General features: G+C 47.4%; 1 protein-coding gene across 8 annotated transcripts in view; it reads right to left on the reverse strand.

Moving 5' to 3' along the window:
* Window positions 1-19,792, reverse strand: part of ITPR1 (inositol 1,4,5-trisphosphate receptor type 1) — a 160,876-nt gene that overhangs the window by 36,515 nt on the left and 104,569 nt on the right. For all 8 annotated transcript variants that reach the window (XM_084530751.1, XM_084530747.1, XM_084530746.1 and 5 more), the window contains 4 exons: window positions 7,953-8,133; window positions 7,077-7,330; window positions 2,255-2,455; window positions 105-215 (listed from right to left, as the gene is read on the reverse strand). In XM_084530751.1, coding sequence (XP_084386877.1) covers window positions 105-215; window positions 2,255-2,455; window positions 7,077-7,330; window positions 7,953-8,133 — 747 coding nt within the window. The remainder of the gene's footprint in view (window positions 1-104; window positions 216-2,254; window positions 2,456-7,076; window positions 7,331-7,952; window positions 8,134-19,792) is intronic.

Here is a 19,792-nt window from a genome sequence, read left to right on the forward strand (position 1 = left end):
CACTTGAGATTATTGGGATATAATTAACACCCACATTATTCCAACAATAAAATTATGTTTCATCTCACTTATGTGAACATAGATCACACAAAACATTCACTTGCCTTTAGTTCCAATACAAGGTCCATCCTCTTTTTTCCCAAAGGGTTGATATCATTGAGAATTAATGCTGTGATGATGTCAATACCATTGGACTCGTGAGTAGCAATGCAGTTCTGTCCAAAGAAAATTAATCAAACTTCACTAATTGTCTAACTACAAACGAAGCCTAGGCTAGTGATGCAGCCAGAACAGAAGAGTTAGCTCTTTCATCACCTGGTAAGCTGTTTAAGATGGATAACTGAACACAATACTCCAGACAGTGGAATAACAAGAGATAAAAGCATTTTGTTTCAAGCTTTTCCTATAATCAGCCATGGCGTGCCCTACTGAAACCACCCAGACTCAGGAAGCAGAAAGCAACACAGTTGATAAACTAAGTATTTACATGCCAAAGTGCTCAGGCTGAATAAATAGCTGAGGCAGAACACTTTTACGAAGGTTAGGGAGAGTTATCTTTGGTTTAGATGTGCCAAACACCACCAACTTCAGAGCCATCTAATCAAAGAATGTGACTTTCCATATCCTTCATGCTTGCCCTGTAACCTTGCTCCTATAGCTGCCTGTAACTAAAACGTACAAACTGACAGCAGCTTGCTCCTTCCAGCTGCAGAGCCTTGCTCTCTTATTGAGCTCCTCTGCAAAGATGCATTCTCACATTTAAAGGTGGTGACTCCACCTAGTCTGTGGTCTGTATTACAGAGATAAAATATAAACGGACACGTAAAGCTTCATGCATTTTTTTGCATAAATACGATTTCACCTGAGCATCTTTGTCATCCCCACTACGCTTTGTTTAGCTTTCCTGTAAATTACAATTGGACAGACAAAAGTGCTTCAAAGGACAGGTTTTCTTAAAGACCTTTGGAAAAGTCATATTCTAGTCTTTCTGTAGCATACTAAGACTCCAACAGAATGCAAATGCAGAAAAGCAGCAGATATCCATTTTCTAATCCCAGAGGCTTGTGTGTTAAAAGGAAGAGATGACGATCAGACCTTGCCAGCCCAATGCAGAAATTCTCCTCTAACGCATCCTGAGCGCGTGTTATTGAGTCAATACCAAAGAGCAGCCAGAGTTTAGAAAATTATTTAGGCGTAGCTATCTCTTGTTATCTACAGTTATTCTAGACTTTCAGACTTCAGACTTCATTTGCCTAATTGAAACAATTATAGCAAGAATCACATTCAGAGCAAGGGCAGAAGCATGGGACTGCCTAATTGGTGGTGCTGCTCTAAAACGCGGCTGTACACCAGGCGAGGAGGTGGGGCGATGAAGTGGGAAAGCAGAGCCAGGCAGTGCAGCTGCTTTGCCCTGTGGTCCTTCCCATTCGAGCAAACTGCAGTTCTGGAGCAGCTACAAACTCCTGCTTATCCAGACAAAGCATTTTCCTGGATTCATTCTTAGCCATTTAGCCGCAGAACCACAGAAAAGACCAGGTCCAGCTGTGGGTCAGTAACCGCCTCACCTGATAGTCTGATATTTATCGATTTATTGTCGTTCCCCAGTTGCCTTCTCTGTAATATCATTGCTCAAACCATCACGCTTGCTCCAGAGCATGCTGCTCACAGGGTCACATATCACTGGCAGCCATGCAGAGGCTCCTCGGAGCCAGCACCACATCCCCTGTGCTGGCACAGGCGGTCAGCAGCGACAGGCACCTGGGGCTACCCACACGACAAAATCTGAGACGAGCCTTGAGCCCCACCCCAGGGCTATCACCGTCATTAACAAGGCCACAGAGCTCCAGCTTCTCCCACTTGGCTGGGGGCCTCCTTGCTGGCCTCATTTACCATGGGCAACACGGCTTGGTTTTAGTGACAATTTTACTCTAACGGATTTTAAGCACAGAAATTTCCCACTCTCCCTGTCTGTCATGTCTAATACAAGAACTTAAATCCTAGCAGAAGCAGAAAATTTTTGACTGATGCTTGGAGTGGTTTAACTCCTTGGGGGAAGCCCCAAGAAGGAGAAGGTGACTGTTATGAGTTGATAAAGAAAAAAAACAGCCAAACCAAAATCGCTTTGTCAGGCAAACAAAGTGAGTAGCAGCGTAAGACAACACAAGCTGAGCAGGCTGAGAGCCGAGCCCAGCAGAGCACACGCTGCAGGCACAGGGCAACAGGGGTGAGCTTTGTCCAGCTACAGACACGTTACCTGGTTTTCGTGGCATGGCCCCTGACAGTACTCGGTCAAACTTTCCAGTGTCTGGTTGATCAGCGCCACGTTTTTCTCGTTTATGTACAGACCAAGAAGCCCAAGTCCTCCGGTTGTGCTTCCGCAGATGCAGTCCAGAAACTGGAGCGTCTCGCACACCAAGTTGTAGTTTGTCTTGTTGTTCTGGCAGCGTAGGAAATTCTGCAGGGAGAGTGTCACAGCCAGGGCAGGGGGGAGGACAGGAAAAAGGCATACAAATTGATGTTTGGATCATAACGTTTTATTAAGTTCATCAACCCGCAATTGCACCGCATGGTATATTGCTCTAATTTCACTGGAACTTCATTACAAGGAGCCTGGACAAGCAATTTAAGACTCTTCCAGGGCTTGCTTGCAACGTGCTGCTCTCCGAAGCAGCTTGTTGGCTTCAAATTTTATAGAAGACAACAAGTAATAAACAGAGTGCATCCATTAGAGCACTAAGCAGCAACACAGAATAGGCAATTCACTCCAGATCAGGAGGCTCCTCTGAGCCTGGAAGCTTTCTTTCTACCCTACGCGCTACATTTCACTACTAATGATCACTGCAGACTCCTCCCGAGACCTTTCTCCCAGACAGAAGATGCAGTTCCCTGGCTTCGGCTTCACAGCAGCCCCACCTGCATGGCAAGGAGGCACCTGGCTGCATGACTTGAAGGAGAGCGCCTTTAAATGCAATTCTCTCAATTGCATTTCTTCCCACATAATTATCGTAATCCCTGCTTGAAGCTGCTGATTAGGAGCAGTTCCTCTCATGCAATACCAGGCTTATCAGCATGGATTAAACGTGTTTCCCCTCTCCTGTGTTCCAAATGAGAAAAAAGAAAAAAAAAAACGAACCCAAAGAGGGACAATTAATGAAAAACAATTTCCCAGTGACTCAGATGCTATTTGTCAGTACGCTCCCAGCAGTGCTCTGTGAAAACATCGACACCACCACTTTCTTATCCTAGCAGCTTCAGCAGGAGATCTCCTATCTGGCTCAATTCTAGCAGGTTATAAAACATTTCATTTCAAAGGTGGAAAAAAAAAACCCTTTGACAAACAAAATGCATGGGACCAGGGAAGCAGCGAAGCCTTTTCTACCAGCCTGCAGCAGAGCGCTGTTAACTGATTGCCTCTGGTGGCTGCGTCAGACTAATAAGTCTTCTAAGGCAAGCAGACTGAGAAATTGCCAGATTCGATTGAAGGCTAAGCTAAAAAAGGAAAATGCTGCCTCTGAATACAGAGTAAAGGTGACAGTGATTCAGCACATTTCAACTGATTGTTCATTTAATATCCTGACTTTTGATTAACTTGTCAGAAAGTAGAAAGGTTGATGCTACAGAAATCAGAGCTCTTCCCTTCCCTCCGGGAAAAGAGCAAAAATCATGGATAATATCGAAAGCTAGGAAACAAAACGCTCCTGTGGCATGGCATTTGTTCTGATATGTAGCTTAACTTGTTGATCCAAAGTCAATAAAAAGAAAGGAAAGAAGGGGAATGAGGTACAGGAGGCAAAAGGACTACGTTAGATGGCTAAACGTGGTGAAGGAAAATATGGCAGAAAACAAGTCCCTCTGCACTGGGACTGTCCCAGGGAATTTGCTGGAGCCCCAGCTCGTCCTTTCCTATCACCCAGACCATCCCGAGGGCTATGACATGGGAACACAACCCTTAATATCACGATTGCCCTCCTGTAACGTCCAGCGGGATGAACCTCAGGCACCACCTGCAAGACCCCACGTTCACAATGAAGAGTGATGGGGCTGCAGATTCAGCTAAACGTGAAAAAATATGCAGCTTGTGGGATCAGGAGGAGAAAGGAGGAAAAAGCACTCACACTGCTTACATTTAAGCATCCTATATAGTCATTAGAGAGAGAAACACTTTCCAGTGGGATGAAGTGCACTCAAAGGCAGTCATTAAAGTCCTGCTTTTGTGAACAACCTTCTGGAGATGCTTCATGCTGCCATCCCCCCCACACGACTTGGCATGGCCACGTTTGGGAAGGCAGCACCTGCAGCAGGCCCTTAATGCCTCAGCAGCACGTTGGGCTGGCGGGGAACTTGCTTCCCCGTACACAGCCTAAAGCTGAGCACCCTTTAGAGAAAACACACTGGATAAAAATAAAGCTGGCTACTTGCAGAACGCCAGCTCACGTTGTTCAAGCATGGATGAGCACAGCATCCTTGGAAGGAAGAGCTCTACCATCTACATCGGTAATTCCCCCAAAAGCCTCAGTGTTGTCATTGGACGGCCTTTGTTTTAGCAGAAACCTGATCCCTGACTGCAAAAAACTTTGCAAAGGAAACACAAATATGAGCCAAGTCTCAGCACAGGGAGATTTTTAAGTGATCAGGTTTTTCTTTACTAGCGATCAAGTACGGCAAGGCATTTTTCACTGAATATTGTGGTCTGTATTGGTCTTAAAAAGTTAATTCTCAGACAGGCTTCCTGCCTAAAACATGACAAGCTGAACCTGCTCCTTCTCTGCATGCTGTAGTGCTGCCCTGCCAGCCAAATCACTGAATCACTATTCTGCAGCAGGCAAAGCTTTACTTCTTCATAACCTACGCTGTGCCTTCAGCGATTAGGAATAGAAACAAACAAACATTAAAAACCAACAAGAAAAGTTACGTCAATTCATTCTTTTTTGCCCAAAAGCAGTATTTAGCCTACTGGCTCAGAGCTTTCATCTTAGCATGACTTGCTAGCATATTACTACAATATTTATGCTATTTTGCAGAGATAAGCCACTCGGTAAGAAAAGAAGCAATAACAATTTCGTCTCGATGGGGAGAAGTAAGCCCAGCACTGGAGCTGTGTGTTGGAGGATGGCTGGCTGGGAGGGCTGCTCCTTGCCTTGTGCACAGGCTGCTCCAGAAGGAAGAAGAGTGGTGCAAAAGGCACAGGACTGCAACTCGGCGAGCCATTTCAAAGGCTTCTGCCTCACTTGAGCACACCCCCTTCCAGGCTCTCACAGAGGCGATTTGCATTTCCCCCTTTTAGCAGTTGCGAGCAGCCTGATGTTTTGCAACAGCTCCTCAAACGCCTGGCTCGACAGAGCTGTAATTGCGCTAATGGAAGTGAAGAGGGATCACCCAAATCTAAACCTCACTTCTGTAACCTGGGAGGACGCACAATTTCCAGAATAACTAAGAACCCTTATTTACTCCCTTACGTAGCGAACCCCTTGGCAATACTGACAGGGGTTCCGTTACAACCTGCCAGCTGCAGACGGGTTTGGAAGCCCCACGCATTCCTACCTCTGCTTCAGTGCTGCAGGAGAAAGGCAAGCATCAAGGCAGGCCAGCAGTAATAACATTATTTTTGAAAAATTGTTCTTTCTACTTGTATTTTAACCTTTTTCTCCCAGAGCTGAATGCAGCTACTAGATGCTTGGGGAATTTAATTGTTCAGGACGGCGAATAGCTCAGGCCAAGTTTTCGCATTGGCTTGAATTCAATTTTGTTCCTATAGCTTTCAGTGCCTAGCCAAAGACAGCAGCAAGAAAGGATCCTGTGCGTGCGGTTTGGACTACTGCCACGCAAAACTGGCGTCCTACTTGTCTCCGACATTGCTAACGGCATGAAAATTGTTTGACAAAACAAAGATCAAATACTTTTTGAAAAATTAGGAGAAGGCCTGGTGTACGTAACCTCAGCACCTATAAAATGTTGGAAGAATTACACGTTCATCGCACAGAAACATTAACATACAGCTTTGATTTCAAATATTGCCAGCAGCAGGGCATTCAAGTTCGGCGGAAGTGATTTGGCAGGTCTGAAAAGCATTCACACAGGGTCTTACAGTTCTGGCATACAGTACAACAATATGCAATCAAGGCAATTATTGCTCCTTTATGAGGGCATTTAGTGCATTGTACCGCGTCTCTCGAGCTCCTCACGTTCAATTCTAAACCAGCGGCAGTGGTTACGCTGAACGAAAATCATGTTAATTACAGTCCATTTGCAAGCAAAAATCTTATCTCCTGTGGAGGCATGTGCTAAATCAGATGAGCCTCACTACTGAAATGCTACACACACCGCAGAACATCACAGGCCACTGAAGGTGGCAGAGACCTTTGGATTCTGCTCAGAGCAGGGGCAGCAACAGGAGGCTTCCCAGGACCAACCCATTGGGTTTTTGATGCCCATTTCTCTATCCTGCATTTCATCAGCTTCTCCAATGATAAATCCAAAACTACTCCCAGTCACCTTCTTCCTCTTATGATCTTTGAAAGTGGCTTCCAGGATTAGTTATCGCATCACCTTCTCTGGGATCGAGGTGAGCCTGACTAGCCTGTGCACAGTTCCCATCTCCCTCCCAGACTCAGCTCTAGCTAAGGCTTTCTTATCATCATCCCAGCACGCTCAATTCTGTGCACATGGATGGCTGTACAGCGGTCACTGAAATGAGCTGTTCACTGAGAAGCAAGCACGTGCTTAAAGGCTGCTGGAACCAAAGTCTCAGTGCTCTCTTTTCCCACTGCTTTCTTCTTTCCCCTCTCAAAGAGGATCGGTAACTTCACAGCAGAACACCTGCTTGCTTTAGGTGTATGTTTAAAAAAGCCACTTCAAATGGTGATCCCACCACCTTTTATATGCATTGAAAAGACTGCAAGATAACTGGACTCGTATTTGTCCAGCAACATATAAATACTTTTATTGGATTACCTTAAAGGCCAAGGAAACCAGTCACTTATGTATCCATATAGAAAGGGAGGGGATTAGAGAGACTGATGTGACAGCAGTGACTGCACAAGCTACATGAGCACTCTTGCTTAGCAGTCAGACTGTACCTGCAAATCCCGATTGTGGTTTTCACAGAGCAGCTGCAAGAAACGGAGGATGGGTTGCATTATTGAGATCACAGCACTCATCTCCAGGTCATCTTTATTCTTGTCTGCTGCTGGCTGTGCTCCTTCCCCAGCCGAATAATGGTCATCAGAATCAGCTTCCCTCCGGTAAGTGCTGTAAGCCTTTCTTGTAGCTGCAGAGGCCTCCAGTAACTGATCCCGGACTTCCTCTGTAATTTGGGTCATAGGCTCTCTCGCTAAAATACATAAGAACAGAGCTTCCTTAGGCAAACTGAACGGAGAGGAAGAGAAAATCTATTCACACGTTTCCCATTATGGTCCCACACACAGGCTGGCTATTCACCAGCAGCTCTTTCTGGTCAGTACGTTTAGTGTGATGTGAGGGTCCTGAGTTTAGAAGGATGTCACGTCATCTCTTCACACCTTTTATGCAAACCACATTAAAGTTACAAATTCCAATATTAATTGGTTAGGGAACACACATCTAGCACTAGCAGGAGTTACAATAAGAGCACCTGCTCTAGAAGAAAATGAGCATTTCTCCAGTTTTTGTTAGAGAAGGCACTGACCACAACCTACAGTCCAGGGTCATTACTACGAATTGGATTTGGGCAGCTTGTCACGAGAGACAAGGTGGCAGGGTCTCATCTCAGAAATACTTTTCATCATTTCACTAGTGCAATCTCACAAATGGATGAAGAGGGGATGAAGCTCTTGAAATCCCAAGCCAGGGCACCACTGATCTCTGAACTTTGCTCTGTGGGATCAGAGATCAGAGCATTATTGCATCAATTGAAATGAGTTCAAAACAGCACTTTACTCCCTTGTCATTCTAGAAGGGGAACGACTGGGGATTACCTTTTTTTCTTGTCGGTACATCTCTGTCTGAGTCTTCATCTTTCTTTTTATTTCCTAAGTCGCTAGTGTTGACTGTGACAGTAGCCTTGATTTCTTGCTGTGCTACTTTCATGCGATCATAAAAAACCTTAAAGAACTTCTCAGATTTCTTATCTTCTGTTAGTCGGCAGAAGAACGAATGCTACAAGAGAGAGAGGAACAGGGTAGATATCTTCATACAGAGGTTTGAATACAGATTATTTCACCTTTCTGCAAGGTGTGACATCCTGAAGGACTGGAAAGTTAATTAGCTTTCAGTAAACTGAAACCTAGAAAAATGGAACCTCAAACCTTATTTTTAATGAAGCCAACATTTCTCAGCTATGGTAGCTCCCTTATCGATAACTTCCGAATGTGTTTTTAAAGAAGCAAGTGCAATAAATCATGCTAGCCCTCATACATTTAGGCAGCATACTTTTCTCTCAACAGCAGAATTAAGTATAACAAATCAAGGTAAGGTAAGGACAAAGGAATTACCTATAATTCGATTTTCAGTTCAGAAACAAAACAGTATGAAAAAATACAGAGGAGAAAGCAGCAGCCTGCCCAGCCTGCCCTCCCAAGCTTCAATCAAAGGGACCGTGACTCACAGTATGCAGCACTCGATATTAATCACAGTCCAAAACCGTACAAACAGGGCACATGTAACAAGGGATATTTTGTGCTAAGTTTCTGCTGCCCTGTCTGCAGGCTTCTTAAAACCCCTTCTAATTCCTACTCCGATATGCCTGTAAGTGACAGAAGAGCTCAGAGCGCTGACTAGTTTCAAGAAGGTTTATTAATGCTCGTCTGCCCATACGCACAGAGACAGAAAGCTGACCCTAAAGTAGAAGGGAATGCAAATCACGTACAGGTCAAAAGGGAGCCAACACAGTAAGCCATCAGACAACTCTTGATGAAACCAATATGCTGTTACGTAAATCAGGACCAGAGCTTAACCATGACTGAAGGATGAACTTGTAAGTGGGTCACCTTATGCAGAGTATTATGAAATTAGTTAGCATTCTGCAGCGGCTCACAACCCAACAGCTTTACATGATGAATAGGAACGAAACCCGATTTATTGAAAAAAAATGAAAAATGGGAATAGCAATCCATCCTGCCTGCTTTTCAGAGCACACAAGCCTGTCTCTCGGACGCCTGCCTTTGATCATGCCCGAGCAGTTGCAGTCAGGACAGCGCTGAATGACTTTGAAACGCTAAAAAAGTTGCTGCTTTGATTACAGACAGAGGAGGAGTGCTACTATTTAAAGAAGCTGGTCAATACTCACGTGAGACATCCCTCCCACCTCTGCAATACCTTCCACCTGCCCAAGGCACCTCAGGTAAACTTTAAAGAGTTCATTTGTTCTAGCGATTATCAGAGGATGGAAAGAAGAACCCTGCATGAGCATCGCACGTCTGCAAAGCCACCCACACGGATCCTTTCTCCTGACACCCGTTCAAATACTCGATTAAAGTGCCACAGAGCAAAGCAATTAGTAGCACAAGGTACCAGGAAACCAATGCAGTAACTTCACCTTCCTTTCCTCTCCATCACCCACTCTGCTCCTCAACAATGCAACCAGAAAGCCGTCTGGCAGCAGCAGATCCCCTCACACCTTCGCACTTGGGCACGCTTGGAGTTAGAGAAGGAGAGCGACTGGTGAGAACCAACAGGGAGCCACCAGCTTCTGACCTGCCAACAGCCACAAACGAGTAACAGAAAAGGGAAAAAATCAAAGGAGAAGTTTCAGGACACACACAGTGTTGTACATGTAAATGACATCCACAGGGACAATAAATTCACGGCGGAAACACGGAGATCCCAAAGGTGAAGATGTGTGGAAGTGATCCAGGTCTAGGAGATGTAGCTGGGAAGCAATAAAGGTTCCCCCTGAGCTCTCACAAGGGCCGAGCACACTTTCACTGTCGGCTAACACTGCAAGAGGTGCACCCTGCCAGCAGGCTTCGAACAGCACAGACACCGTTCAGGGCCCTGGGACACGACACGAGGTGACTTGGGTGCCCAGTTCATTTGGAAATATTTGCAGAATTATTCTCTAATCCAGGATTTTATATCACGTATCCTAACATTTTCTCTCCAAACAGCCTTTGACTGACAGATTACTTATCCAGGTCATATTTTTATTCTACACTGGTCCTTTCATGCGACCAGAGACGATGGCTAGTGCCCTGTCACACTGCGATCCCAACCAAGCGATGCCATAACGTGGCTTCCCTGAGCTGCTGGCCCGTAACCAAACCCAGGTTCGCTCTTACTCGCTGCCTGTAAGCACAGAGGAAGGGCTGGTCTCTAAGCTGCATCTTGGAAATTTGACTCTCACGGTATTAAACAAAGCACCTAACAATAATATTTTACAGACAGACCAGCATAAACCATTGGTTCTAGAAAGTGTAACCACTTTCTGAAAAATGCCCTGATTTGCAGTTCAAGCTGGTGACTGCCGTCACCTGACTGCACATCTAAAGAGCCTGCACAGGAAGATTTTCCCTGTGATGAGCCAGTGGTGAACCGTTCTAATGAACCACACTGAAGAAATACCTTGCATGCGAGTAATTGTTACTTGCTGACAGGCTTGATTTTTGTCGTCTTTTCGAGCTTCTTAACTGACTTTCCATTGCACTTCAGAGAAAAAACAAATGAAACGAACATTTCCAGTAAAGCATTCTTGTGCGTGCTGTGCATACGTTCAATGGTTGTCACAAAATGATTGTTTCGCTTTAGGTCAGGATGCCTAACACCTTCACACATATGAATCAACCACATGCCAGCTATCAAAGGCACTGTTCTTTAAGAGGTGCGATCTTGCAAGTTGTGCTCCTACAGGTAATTGGCGGTGCTAATTATGGCAGAAATCCTTAAACTTATTTTCAGATATAGCCTCAAAACCAAAACTGGGAAAATCTCCCTTTTTAACACAGAAGTGGAGCAGCCATTTTAGATTACGGTGTGCCAGGATCCCGGCTCGTACACCACCATGCAGCCACAGGCAAGAGTGCTGTGCTTGGAACACGAGGACCAGCAAAACTCTACCTGAACGCAGTGCTCCAGAAAGGCACTCCTGAAGTGCTGCTGATACAGCAGCGTTTAACCTCGCCTCCGCCTTTGAGGGCTCCCAAAAATCCCTGCTGACCCTGCAGCCAAGTGTTTCTCCTGCCCTCACCTGTACCGGGCAGAGCAGCCCACGCTGGCTCCTCCAAGCTGGGACTTGGGGCCTCCAGGAAAGCTGCCAGAGACCAGGGCAGGGAAACGCGGCCCCTTCCATGCCTGTACCTGGCTGTCCCAGCACAAGGTACCCCAGGATGCTCAAAGCAAAGTGAAGGTACGAGCTTGCTTTTTACTCAAGGAGCTGGCAGGGGACCAGCTCTCTGCTCTGACGGAGCAGCGTACGACTATTTAGTTTCCCTGACACTCACTGCCGTTGAACACGAGACATCACATGGCACGAAGGAGATCATGAGGTTTGTTTTATGAATGCTGGATTCAGCCAGTGCAGCTCCACGAGTGCCCGCACCTCCACGAAACGCAGACAGCTCCGGAGCACATCCACCAGCAGACTGAATGAGCAGAGACTTCTCTGATGCAAGTACCAGAGATAACATGACTGCAATTAATTACAGAGCCACAGAATGAAAGAAACTCTGATAACACGCACACGAAATCCAGAAGCTTCTCACACACCAGCCCGATCACAGCACATAAGGGTATCACGCAAAGACTTCTTAAACACTTTTAAAGACAGAGCTACAGCCACCTACACAGCTCGTTCAGACCTTCATGGCTTCGCTTTCATCTGGGGCAATGGAAAGGGCTTTGCTGATCTGCACAGGAACACGAGGGGAAAACCTCCTCGCATGAAGGTCTGCGAGCTGTAAGCCCTGCCGGGGGCAGAGGACACATTTTTGTGGTGTGCCGTTTCCGTGCCGGCGTGGAGCCCTGGGCAGGCAGCAGTGTGCTGCATCTCCTAAAAGTATTCAGTATCCTGAGTGGTACCGTGTTTGTTTCAAGGGGGTGGAAAGAAGAACCCAGCACAGACTTCGCTGGTCTGCAATGCAATGTTGAACCCTGATTCCTCCTCCTGACATCCCGTGGTCAGTTAAGCTACCAAAGAAGTAAAGCAACCAACAAGGGCAGGGACCAGGAAACCTGTGCAGTAACTTCTCCTTCCTTCCCTCCACCACCCATCTCTGCTCCTGAAGAAATCCACCCAGAAACCTCATGCAGCAGAAAATCCCCCTTACACCTTTTCAGCTCCAGCACACTGCCTTGGAGCTTAAAAAAAAAGGACATTAAGTAAATAGCTCCAGCAGCAATTATTTACTGACTTTTTCTACTTTATTTCTGTGCATTTTGCAGGAGCAAAGCTGAAACACCAGTGGCTGATTTGAGTAGAAAATAAATCAAAGGTGAAGTTGAATTTTTGGTGCCTTGGTTAGCTACAGTCCGGGCCACCCCCGAGCACCACCAGCCCGGAGGTCTTGCTCATTAAGCAAACCTGAAGTTGTGTTTAAGTAACGCGTCTTTTCAAGAAAAACACCTCCTTGCTTTAGAAGGCATCAGAGATGGTGAACTCTGTCTCTCTGTAGTGGTTAATAACTGTTAGAAACGTGTGCTTAAGTTCCTCTGTGTCACAATTTCCAGTCACCGCTTTATTTATTTATTTTTAAAGACTCTCTCTCTTCCATGGTTATCTCAGGAGCTTGGCAGCTTTTCCCCTTCAGCGCGTTTACACACAATACTAAACGTTTACCTACCTTGTGCTAAACCGAAAAAATATCTGAGTATTTTTTCAAATCTTGCTTGTTGGCATTTTATTCAGAATTCATTCAGCTTTCTGTGATTCCTACTTCATTGCACCACAGCACTGCTCGATGGGGACGAGCAGCCAGCTGACGGCAGCTTGCCCTTAGCTCTCCCTTCCCCAGGCCCATCCAGCCCGCTTTGCCCACACGTGCTGCCACCTTCCCCTGGCAGGTTCCTGCCACCCAGTTCTGCCCCCAAGCCACAACCAGCAGCTTTGCTGCCTGAAAAAAGGGCCCAGTGGCTGGGTGGGGGGCACCCAGCAGCCTGGCTTTGCTCCCCAGCCTCGGTGACTGTGGCCGGACTGTATGTGCTGAGATTGTGTTGGAGAAAAATAACTAAAGCTATCAGCAAACGTTGGGTTGAAGATTGATCTGTCCAGATGCGTGCTTCTTCCTGAAAGAAGGGCGGCCTGATTTTAGGAAACATTTGGCTGCAGAACCCGAGCAGGGCTGGCTGCCATCCCGCAGGGGACGGAGCGTTTTCTGCTCCACGCCCGCTCACGGAGCTGCTTCACACCACGGCCATCCAGCCCTGCCAGAGCATCGCAGCCCATCCCAAAGAACTCCCCAGGAAAACAAATATTTGGTTACAAATAAATAGAGGAAAGCCCCAGCAAACACCTCGCATGCATTCAAGCGGGCTGTTGTCATCTCCCTCCCCGTTCCTCTAACGTCAACGAACAGAAAGCGTCCTATCAGCCTGGCGAGTCAGGGCTATTTCAGAGAGGAAAGTCCCTCCAGATACGAGAGAGAGATCAGCTCTCTGGCTTGGGTTCAGGACATTTTATTCCAACGCTAAAGAGAAATTACGATGGGGATGTTAACTTGCCTGGGTTACCCGGACAGGCTGCCAGCAAGAACTAATGCGAAACTTCTGTGCTACTTCGTGTTTGCGGAACGAGCTTGCCACCCCCGTACCATTTCTTACGGCAGGACTACTTCAAAGCAGCCACATTTTAAGAAGAAGGGGAACTGCACCGCTAACACAGGCACCAGATTAAGCACAAACACCAACCCTTTATGTTCTGCCTAAACATATCACAAGGGGTTCCGCCGCAGAATTTAAAACCTAACTTTTCGTTCTCATCCCCTCCCCTTTCATTCATTTATTAATATAAACGACCCCCCCCTCTGTAACCGAAACCTTCCATACATCCTGGCTCCCTGAAGAGCCATCACTCCCGGGCAGGAGTGATGAATATCATTACTCTCGCGGAGCCGAGCGAAATGGCAGCTGAAATAACTCAGGCTGAACGCACTTCACAGCTTGAAACAAACCCATAAGGAAAATCTGCCGGAACACCTCAACTGACTGTGTTTTTTGTTTTTTTTTTGTTTTGCAAACTGTAAAATAAACCGTGTCCTGAAAGCAGAGGGGGACTTCCACTCTGTTTTCCACAAGGAAGATGAACTCCCTCTGCCACGGGCAGCCCACGTGCAGTCCTGCAGGGCTCGCCCTCAGCCAGAGCCTGCCCCAGGGCACGGAGGAGGTTGGCAGCAGGCAGCACGCACAGCCCAACCCGGGCACACACTCGGCTTTCCCAACAAGCATTAAATGAAAGCAGCGGGGGAATCGCACCACTCACATCACGAAGAGCCCTTGTATCCTATATGTTTTCCTATTGTAACACTCAAAACCCCGATACAGGGAGGAGCAAAGCCAGGACCGAGCACGGGTCAGCCCCTCACAAACACGGCCCCAGCCCCGCGCCCCCCGGCCAGCGAGGTGATGCCGGGTGAGCAGAGGGAAGCGCAGGCTGGAGGAGTTACAGGTAGGAACGTGACTTGGGTTCGGGGTTTAAATCCCTCCGAGCGGGGAGCAGATGGCTCTCCCAGCGTGGGAGACTTGGGGGCCCGACCTGCTTTCAGCACGGAGCCTGATTTGAGTTCCTCCTGCGTGCATGTGCAAGCACGCACCGGCGGGTCACACAGCTAATCTGCGCGAGGCTCCTGTGTGGCAGGAGCACGAATCCCACTTCCTTGGTGAACCAGCGAGCTGTGTGTAGGTGTGAGAAACAAGGAAGTCTGCAGACTCCCCAAAAGAAAAAAAAAAAAAGTGTAAGATCTTCTTGAGAGACAGAGGAATTAAAGAAAACCATAGCAACAAGTCAGTCCACCTACCCAAACCACCCACCCACCACCAGTTTCATTTGCTGACGCACTTCAAAAACAAGCTGGCTCCTACCAGCTCTGGAAGGTGAGCAAGCCCTGAGAGCTCATTAAATTCCCTCCTCAGCTACTCGTGTGTGCCTGCAGCTAGTGAGCAAGTGGGATATAAATAGAAGTTATATAACATCTCTTTGTTGATTCCTGTGCTTACCAAAAAAAAAAATAAAAATGCAGCATGACCTTGTTTTTCTGAATAGCTTGCCTCTGCCTGCTTGTGGAGGACTTTAATCCTGTTAGGGATCATCTTAAAAGTTGGATGTGGACTCCGTGGAGGGGAACAGGGAGAAGCACCGACTCCCATCGCCACGCAGAGCACCAGGATTGCATCTGAGCGCCGAGGGAGAGGCCACAGGAGAGGTCTGTGGTAACGCCCAACCACGAATGATGTGGTATTCGCAGCTACCGAGACCAGACGAGGAGTAAAGCAGCCGAGCTCTGGTGTAGCACATCTCCCTTCCTGCCTGCATTGCTCAATCACACACACGGGCATCTCAGTATCTACGTGGAAAAGCTCCCCGTTGGGTAAAAAGGCTGGAAGATGCTATGCTACAGGAGCACTGATGGCCCCCAAATCCTTCCAGTAGCATCAGCTGCCCCCAATGAAAATGAAATCACCTCTGTAAAGCAAGGGCAGTAATGACTCCTAACAGCTTTTCACTCTCTCAGTGCATTATTACCAGGGCGTGTTTGTTTTTAACACGGTGGTGTCTCACGGCCAGGTGAGATCCGAGCCTCCCCTGCACTAAATGCATTGAAGCACACGTGAAGGAGCCCGTGTGCGCCCCAGGGCTTGCAATCTGCTCACCTGATGACGATCAGCAGTGCATCGGGAGATGGATTTCCTCAGCACTCGCTTAATTACTACTGCAAGTTCAACGCCTTGTTTTGAAGGTAACCCTGGGTTCTGGATGTGCATCGTGCTTCGTTTGGGAGAGCTTGCTTGCTCTCGGTCACAGCCCACAGCTCAGTGTCCTGCCCGATGCAGGTCTTTACCAAGATTTACTTTTTTTGTGTATCATGTTCAGAGTAACATACTCAGAATGTCAAAACACTGTTATGGTATAGTTCAGCTTGAGAAAGACTTATTAAAATTGTGGAAGACACAGGTGATTACTTAATAGGCACTGACACCTTGCTGGTTTGGCATTAGTTTCCACAACAGACATTATCGAAGCAATGAAAAAAGATAACAACATCCTATATCAAAAAATCCCGACTGCCTGTTAAAAACAAACACCGGCACTTTTTCTCACATTCTATCTGGAAGAGGAGTTCTCAGACTGGAAATGAAGAGACTTTTTTTTCAGGGACCAAAAGTTCTCAAGTGCTATTCACAGAAGCTTAGTGACCCAACAGTTCTTTTGCCTCTGAAGCTTTTACCCCCACGTACAGTTTTATGTGCTCACAGGTATCTGTGACTGCTGCATAGCCTGCAAGAAGTACATTTGGGTAAAAAGTCCAAACCACAAACCCCAAAACACAGTTATGTCACTAAATCTATGTTTTGAATTACCAATACTTCTGTATCGTTTTGCTGAATTTTCTCCTGATTTTGGAGGACAATTGCAGTGATGGAGAAACACCCTAAGTGCCTTGGCAGCTACTAGGGCAGCACACATCCAGGCCAACAGAGAAAGGGAAAAAAAAAAGGAACGGGTTGACTGGCGTGTTCCAGCTATTTCACTGCTGTTCTCCAGCATCACTTACCCTTCAGTTCTGTCACTGCTTCGCAGCCAGCGCTACAGGAGGCTGAAGGGCACAGATCTGTCTCAGAGTTACTGCCTCGTAAAAGCAAAGCTGTGGCCGGCAGCAATGAAAGTGACCGCTGGGGCTGCCACGTCTGCGCACTGCGACGGGCTGCACCTCCCCGCAGCATCATCCCAGAGGGTTCTGAGAGCCGCGTGTTGGAATATTTGCACTTAGCTTTGGGGATCGTCATGGCTCCCACGTTGTTCTTAGCACCAGGCCAGAGCCTGGAACGCTTCTCTGCGCGTTCTGGCACTCTTAATGCCAAGACCCAAGCGCACTGACCAGGTGTCCTCTCTGTGCCCGGTTAGCAACCTGGGTCACTTGGTTCCTGCTGCGGTCCTGTGCACCAGAAACACAGATAGGAGTTGGACAAGTCTGGATTCAGCTCTTTTTTGTGCAAATCTGCAATTACTTCATAACAATCAATCATTATTGGACAGTCTGAGGCGCTGAGTTTCGCAAAGGAGACTGCAATTCACCTTGCTGGAGCTTGGTTGCTGGTGGTAGCACACGAGGAGAAAAGTCAGCCAAGCCGAAGCACATTACATGGTGCAAGACAGAGCTGAAGGCAGGAGAGTTGTGTCAGTCCAGCCTTTTACCCAAACCCGTGCTTTCTACAAAACCAGACAAACCAAGAGCCAGCTGAGATGATTTCTGGTATTTTGCTCATTCAGAGCCACCTTTGCTCATTCAGAGCCACTTGTGCAAGGCACAGCCCTGATCCCTGCAGCCATGGCCCCTAACCTGGCCAATGCTCAGAAGGAAGGCCCGTAAAACACCTGGCTTCCCTTCGTGGGCTGAACTGCAGAGCTCTGGAAGCCAAGGCACCTCCAAGCCACGAGGCTTTCCGTGCAGTCACGCAGCAGAGGGGCCTCAGCACACACACAGTGAACGAACTCCTCACCTTGGCTCAGCCCGATGCTGTTCTCACGCTGATTTACTGCCTCTTGCCACACAGTGACGGAGGCACAGCCACGCAGTCTAACACCACAGCCGCACACTGCAGGCTCCTCGGGGACAGCCCTCGTGGTGGCTGAAATTGGCCACCGCCCTAGGTGTCCTTCCTGCCCCAGGGAGAGTCTGTCATCACCTCCTGCGCACGGGCAGCGACTGCTCACATTAAAGCCAGGAGCAAATCCCATTTCTATTCTGAAAAATAATCACCTTTTCGTTGGTACTGAGTCCCTTTACCATGTGGGGTGCTTGCAGTGTACCTTGAAGAACTGTGGATGAAGGGGTGAGGGAAAGGCAGTGCTGCACGTCGAAGTGGTAGCTCTGCATCACATCGCTTTGGGGTAGCACTTAAAAATGCCTTCAATTAAACTAATGTCATCAACCTCACTTTACCTTCCCTCGCTGAAAATACCAACGTGTGTGGGTAATTTGTCACATAATCTAACTTTTGAGAAGATCCCTAATTAAACCAGCGGACCAAACTCTCCAGGGAGAGGTGGTTATGTAAGGGACCTTACTTGTCGGTAACTTCCATGGACCTAGGAAACCTGAAACTCCACGGAGGTGAAGCAGCGTATATGGTGCATATAATTTTTATTTGGCAGATGAGAGACAAGTGCTACAGGAGAAGTCCTCAGCAATTTTCTTCGCTGTCATTCACTTGCTGGGATTGCTTTAACCGAGGCAAACTGGCTGTGTTGCAGGTTGCGCAAGGGACGGACCATCCTTTGATCTCTCCAAAGGAGCAGCAGCTCTGCGGTAAGCATGCCTATGAGCAATGGCAGCGGCCACGCAAGCTCCTGTGAAGCACGCCCAGGCCAGCACCTGCGGGGACGGGTGCCATACACCCGCTGGCAGTGCCCCAGCTGGGGGCACGCTGCTCACCCCTCAAATTTTGGAGCAGAGCACGGGGCCGGCAGGGCACCCGCCCTCCCAGGGCTGTCCCGCGCAGAACCGCTGACGCGAGCTCTCTCGAGGCGGATGCTGAGGGTTATATAAATTAATAAAGGGGTTTATATAATTTTCAGTTCAGTGAACAGTACCATTTGTCAAGTTAATTTGCTGCTCGGTTTTGACCCTGCGGTTCCACCTCCACTCCTGCCTCGTTACAAACGAGGGCAGGGTTCCTGGCGGAGCCGGGAGCAGGCAGCTCACCGGACACAGCGCGGGCACCACCACCAGCACCTGTTACCAAAGCACCTGGCCCTGTTCCCAAACACATCCAAAAAAACAACACTGAAAAGCTTCCATCCAGAGGGCTCTAGGTGTGCAGAGACCTGTCTTTCTCCCCAGACAGTAAATTTATCACATCCACGTTCGCTCCCAACAACAAAACACCGAGCAGCTGGGATGAAACGTGCCGTACACTACCCTCTGAGCCTATTACCTAAGATAAACCAGGAATATTTTTTCTTGCCCTGCTTCTCCCCCACGTTCATTTTCTTAACAATACAATAAAAATCACTGCTGCCAATTATAATAAGGAACATTTCTAGATTTGCTTTTCTGCTAGAGTTGGCAACCACCTACTTTGCCTAGCCTTAATATTGGCCCTGCATACACGTAATGAGGCAGTAACACCTATTCCAGTTATCCCTTTCCAACATCACGGGGATCTGTTCTCCCACTGAAGCTCATGGGAGTCACCCGGGAACTCCCATTATTAACCATATTACAAACGTCATGTGCAAGTTCCTGTGTGTCAGTACAGACTTTTGCTTAACTTCAGGCTGAACTCATTTCCCGTGTGAAAACCTGGAGTTAAGAAAATGCCATGCAGGGGCGACATATTTCTGGCTGTACTGCCAAAAAGCCTTTTTACATAACCTGTCCCTATCCCACTAGTTTCCTATTCTCAAAGGACTGTAAGCAATTTAAGTTTAGTAAGAATTATTCAGATGGAGCACGGAATGAACTTATTCAGAATACTATAAGCGAAGAGTTGCTAATAATAACCAAAAAAATGTGAAATGACGACGAGCTGTGTTAGAACCCAAAGACAAAGCTGGCCGACTTGGCTAGGGTGACTTTCACAATGACAAACGCATCTGATGCAAATTGAACACAGTTATTAGTCCAGTGACTGTAGATGACTCTTCCACTGACAGTTACTGGAAACTGCC

The sequence above is a fragment of the Aythya ferina genome, assembly GCF_964211825.1.
Source record: "Aythya ferina genome assembly, chromosome: 10".
NCBI lineage: Eukaryota > Metazoa > Chordata > Aves > Anseriformes > Anatidae > Aythya > Aythya ferina.